Source organism: Buceros rhinoceros, unplaced genomic scaffold (assembly GCF_000710305.1).
Source record: "Buceros rhinoceros silvestris isolate BGI_N320 unplaced genomic scaffold, ASM71030v1 scaffold27880, whole genome shotgun sequence".
Lineage (NCBI taxonomy): Eukaryota > Metazoa > Chordata > Aves > Bucerotiformes > Bucerotidae > Buceros > Buceros rhinoceros.
Window position 1 is genome coordinate 26,756 of NW_010389443.1, and position 5,798 is coordinate 32,553.

General features: G+C 47.9%; 1 protein-coding gene across 1 annotated transcript in view; it reads left to right on the forward strand.

Moving 5' to 3' along the window:
* The window catches only part of SPRED2 (sprouty-related, EVH1 domain containing 2), a 25,580-nt gene extending 20,330 nt beyond the window's left edge, over positions 1-5,250 (forward strand). Inside the window, exons 4-5 of the mRNA XM_010134342.1 lie at positions 3,030-3,179; positions 3,608-5,250. Of these exons, the coding sequence (XP_010132644.1) occupies positions 3,030-3,179; positions 3,608-4,258 (801 nt within the window). The 3' untranslated portion in view covers positions 4,259-5,250. The remainder of the gene's footprint in view (positions 1-3,029; positions 3,180-3,607) is intronic.
* Positions 5,251-5,798: the final 548 nt, after the last annotated feature.

The following is a 5,798-nucleotide window of genomic DNA, read 5'->3' on the forward strand; positions in this document are numbered from 1 at the left end:
TTCATTTTGAGTAACTTGTTTCATCACAAAACTGTCATCTTGTTGTTCACCTCTCTCTTCAGATCACTGATGCTCACCAGCATATTGGTGACCTTCTGTGTGGGACAGAGGTGTCTCCCACCTTTTTTTCCCCCCAGTCTTCAAACCCTTCTTTCCTGTGTGTCGAGAGTTTCTCTCTTCTCTTACGGAAGTTTGAAGCTGTCATGGGAACCTCTTTGGAAGGTACCAGTGCTTATCCCAGCCGGTGGTCAGCAAGGTAACCCTTCAGCCACTGCGCTGGCCAACAGTTGCCTTTAGCATCACCAACCAGGAGGCGGCATGAACTTTTTCATGGACGAGTGAGCAGAGAGAGACCTCGTCTCGGATGGTTTGCATTCTCCCTTTCTGGGCGCTTAGAGTGAGTGTTTGTGTTGGCAAACTGCCCCTCTAATCTGAGGACACTGAATGTGGAAATGCAGCAATTTTTAATAAGGTGAAAGCAGGGGCCAGCGCCGCAGCCTCTGGTGTGCTGCAGACAGGTTTTGTAGCCATGTCAACACATGCGGAGGAGAGGCTCGATTGCCCTGCCAGGTCTGAAGGAGAATAAGGTGTGGAGGAGAGCAAGGGTAGATAAGAATCAGGCGAGATAACAATCACTGCAGCCTCTTTTCCAATTGCCTGTTGCAGAAATACTGCCTGCCCCAGGAGGCAGCGAATAGCACACTGCTGGGAGGGTGGTTATAGCTCCCAGCTGCCCTGCCGAGATTATCGAGCGGTTATACACGGTTTGGGATTTTTATTTTCATCCAGGAGGGTGAGGGTGTGAGAGTGTTGCAGGCCAGTATGTGCCTGCAACCTCTTCCAGTTGGGTAATTTTCCCAGGCTTCGTTACTTTGACCGTGAGCACCCACGACGTTTTCAGAGCGTATCCACAGAAGGCTTGTCCCAGCAGGGCTTGGCCACGCTTCCAGTGAAGGTGAAGGGTCCTGCTGGCAGGCGCAGCACCGTGGTAAGGCCCTGCCTCCTTTTTGGGTCACGCCGGTCAAAGTGTAACTTTGAGAGCACGCTGCGGGCTGAGGCTGCCTGGACGATGGGGTGTGTGCCTTGCTGTTGGTGCTCCAAGAAGCTTAAATTACAGCTCAGCATCTGGGTCAGCACCGCATACGGCCCCGCAAAAAGTAACTTGTGTGAGGCAGCTGTCGTAACAAAATCCTAACTTCTCTCAGATTTTCAAAAGAAATCAGAAGCTTAATGTTGTTATGAAGTGTTTGCTTGTAAAAGCTGCTCATGTTCTTCTGAAACGTCCCCAAAATGTGCTAGGTACTGTAGGACCTAAAGTTACAGGCACTAGAATTAGCTTTGAAGGGTTTAAACCCCAGAACTGAAGTGCCTTTGTCAAGTAAGTTATGAAGCCTGGGTTGGTGAAACGGCTTTTTTCAAACAGAGCCTGAAAATCAGCGCAGTTACATTTTCGAGGTGATGTTAACTGCCTGGAGAGTTGTTCTGCTTCTGGGTACCTGTTAAAAAACAAAACAAACAAACAAAAAACGCCAACCCAAAGAAGCACGTGCACGAAAAGTCTGTCCTGATGGTGGATGGGCCATTCAGAACTCATCCGGCTTGTAACCTCTCGGGTGACCCAGCCTGCCTTTCCATCACCCTGCACACAACCCCGTCTGCTTGCTCCCAGCCGGCGGAGGCGGGAGCTCAGCGCTGCTGGCTGCTGCGCCGGTTACGGAGGGTCGGCGTGTGCTGTGTGGTAAGGCGTTCAGGCGCGCTCGCCTCTGGACAGAGTCTTGCCAGAGCGTTGTTTTCAGAGTAAACAAACATCCACAATGAGCATTCTTGTACTCTTGTAGTAGGAGACCTGTCTGGTGCGATTCATCGGAAAATACTGTTTAGTGAGCGCATTCTTGACACAGAGAGAGGGTTTTTCAGGTAAAACCAGTCTTCTCCCACTACTGATACAACTTTTTTCCCACTCTTGAAGTTGTGTCTGCAGTGAGCCGTTGTGGCAAATGGAAACGTTTCCTTTGGCCTGGTCATAGCTGCTGCACAGTTTGTTAGCTGGAGAGGGATGGAGATGTCTTCCTTGGTTCAAAGGACCAATGCTTGAGGCGTGTGCAGTGTTACAGCTCTTCTGATGGGTGTGCGTGGAGGCTCTTCTGCCTGCTCCCGCTCTGTTAGTGCGTTTGGCAGCTGTCCTCTGATACTCACGGGAATAGGAAAAAGCCTAACCGGTCTATGAAAAGAGATAATGAGCAAAATCCTGAAGGTCTAGATACTGTATGGAAACTCTTGAAACTCAGGAAGGGGTCTGGAGAGAGGGTGGTGAAGTATGTGTATGAAGAAGCTGCAGGTATTGGCAACAGCGTGTTAGTACGTGGTGCTTCACCCCTTCATGACCATTGTTGTGTAATGATGTAACTAATTAACCTAAGGAAAGTGCTCATCACGAGCCGGGAGTGTATAAAAACACAAGTAACATCCATCACGTGTTAGTTTTTAAAAGAAAGCTGATTATTCAAGGAGCCTGCGATGACCTGGGGTTTGATGAGTGTTTGGAGAAGAAAGAGTAGAGGAGGTTTTTGGCTTAATGGCATGCCTGCAGGTTAACGGAATTGCCGGTGGTTTTGTAGCCCGGGTAAGTAGCGGGGTAGAGCCAGGCACACAGATGCTCTGTCTCGGTGTGCCCACGGGACTTACACGATGGCATCATTTGACAGAGTTTAACTTTGCTCTTCAGAGGCAGCTTCTAGCGGGAAGGCTCATCATCCTGCAGGGTGACAAGTAACATGCCAAGCGAATCTGAGCGGTGCTGGTGGGTACGCCATGGGTCGGCTGTGGCATATTATTTTTCCATGTGTGTGGTGACAGCTTTTATGGCCTGGCAGCAGCTCTGCCTCTTTCGGGTATTTTAACTGAAAGTTCAGGTGTTGCTGGTGTCGTAGGTGTGTGTGAAGTCCGTGAGTGGCAAAACATCTCTTTTAATGCTGCGTGCAGCAACGGCTGAAGGTGTGACGATTTTTCCCCCTTTCCCTTTAAAACAGAATGCTACAGATAGCTCCTCGAACTCCTCTCAGAAAAGGGAACAGCCGGTGCGAACTCTGGCTTCTCCTGCGTCCTGCGAACATCGACGAATTTGCACTCGTGGACACCTTCACGACCATTACAGCTCTGACCACTACCATCTAGAACAAGTAAGGTTTCTTCCCAGCATTGCCACCTGAAGGGCTGTGTCTGCCACAGCTAAGAATGGTGTTTGGTCCTACCCCCCCAGCCCCTGAAAGATGCCCCCTTCCTTTCTCCCCCTTTCTTTCTCAGTTAGCTTTAAAGGGCTTCCGATGATTAAAGTCAAAACAAAACCAAAAGGAGGGGGTTACCCCGAGATTTCATATGTTACGTTGTACCACGTGCACACAGACCGTTGTAGGTCTGTGACGGTTGTTCTGACTCCTGGGCCACAGACTGAAACTCTGTGATGGGTTGCGGTGAAGGGCGTACGAAGAAGGAAAGACAAAGTTGTTTAAATATTGGCTTTTCACTAAGCAAAGGGATGGTGGTTGCTGATAGCAAAGTGAGGATATTTATCTTTTCTCCCCCTTCATCTCCATCCCTGCTTCCGCAGTCAGTACCGCGATCCTACCGGCACGTCAACTTTCCAGACGATGAGGAGGAGATAGTGCGCATCAATCCTCGGGAAAAGATTTGGATGACTGGATACGAGGACTATCGCCATGCCCCAGCGCGAGGAAAGAACTTTGATCCTGATGACATGGACTCCTACGTACGTTTTGCCAAAAGCGAGGCCTCAAAACACGAATACACTTACCCTTACGTAGACAACTCGGACTTTGACCTGGGTGAAGATATCAAGGGTGCTGTGATAAAGACTCAACCTGTCAAATTCAAGCCCAGGCGGAAGGAAGATGGTGAGAGGTCGCGGTGTGTGTACTGCAGGGACATGTTCAACCACGAGGAGAACAAACGGGGTCAATGCCAGGATGCTCCGGACCGCGTCAAGACTTGCATCCATCGAGTGAGCTGTATGTGGTGCGCAGACACTATGCTCTATCACTGTATGTCCGATCCAGAAGGAGACTATACAGATCCTTGCTCGTGCGACACCAGTGATGAAATGTTTTGCCTCCGGTGGATGGCCCTTATCGCCTTGTCTTTCATTGCTCCATGTATGTGCTGTTACTTGCCGCTTCGGGCTTGTTACCACTGTGGGGTCATGTGCAGGTGCTGTGGTGGAAAACACAAAGCTGCTGGATGACTACAGATGCATTCAAAGTGTTACTTTTTCCGGTAGTTCAAGGAACACGTTGGTTTTGGAGCACTGAGATCACTCATTTTGATGCAGCCACTGTGCCCAACAGCATCCAGAACCCGCCAGGTCGGATCACTTCCCATTTGGTCGTGAGCTGGGGCTCACACTGCATTGATTTGCTCATCAAGTGTTCTAACTAACTAACCTACAGCATAGACTTTTGTATTATTAATCTGTAATCAAAACAGACTGTCTTGTACATGGGGGTTTTTGTTGTTTTTTTTTTTCCCACTTAAAATGAGTTAGAGAGAAGAACTGCTTTAAATGGTGGTGGATTGTAGAACATCTCCAGGTTGTGTCCATCTTGCCTTCGCTTGTGCGGTACCATCAGCGTGTTAGCAAGCTCTGGCATTTCGAGAAACGGGGTGGTGTAGTGAATGAGATGTCGCTTGGAGGATCTTTTAACTTGCTGTCAAGTTATTGTGTGTGTAGAAGGTGCACTAGTAACAAACTTGTACCACAACACAGTATTTCTGTCACTGGTTTTCTTTGGGGTTCTTGTTCTGTTTTCCAAAGCCAGAATAGTCATCTAAGCTGCAGTTTCTCTTCTCGAGTCCATCGTCATTTCCTTCAGCAAACATCTGAAATTGTTTCTCTGTTCGTAAAGCTCTGTGAACGGAAGGCAGGGCTCAGTTACCATAGTCACGTAACCGTGGAGAATCTGGTAGTTCTTCTCACCTGTAATCATTTCAGACCACTACTTGAAAGGGAAACTTCAATTTTAGGGTTTTCTTTTTTCCCTAAATAACATTGGAAAAATAAAACTGTTTTCAGAGTTCTGCCCGAAAGAAAGGGAACTTCTTTGTTAGCCAGCCATGTAATGATCTGTGAATACAACACTAAGGTTCCGGATGAGGAAAGTCTGTTGATATGCAAAGAATTACTAACAATGCAACGCCAAAAGCACTATTATGGCAATTCTGGGGACATGCTGCATTAAGTGGTGGATTACATGGAAAATCGTATTTCTGTCTTTGTTTTCTCTATGATACACGAGCATGAGAACATACGCGTCCACGGTAGAACCTGCGTTCAGCAATCTAAACCAAAAGCCAGGCTGTGGACCACCACTTCCATTTCCTGACCCGCGGTCCCGATCCTCCAGATGCTGACACGTGTCTTGACGTATCGCGTGTGCGACCGGCGTTTTCTGTGAGTCTGTAGTGTGTAGGATTAAGCGTGTGAGTCTTTGCAGGAGCCAGACCGAAGCGTCCCCCTGGCCTTCCCCTCCCCAGTTCACCTCCCAGATTGATGGAGTGGATGCATAAGGTGCATACAGCAGGATAAGAGTACTTTAATTTTCTTTTTTTAAATGTCATGTTGTCTTGTGTACAAGGCTTGTAATTAGCTTGGAAAAAGAGTATTTTTCTAATATATTACAAGGAATAGCCAAATAATTTTTATTAAAAAAAAAAAAAAATTAGTGCAGTGAGCTCCTAACTAGCATAGTACAATCTGAATCCTTTGAGGCAGCTAGGGATTGGCT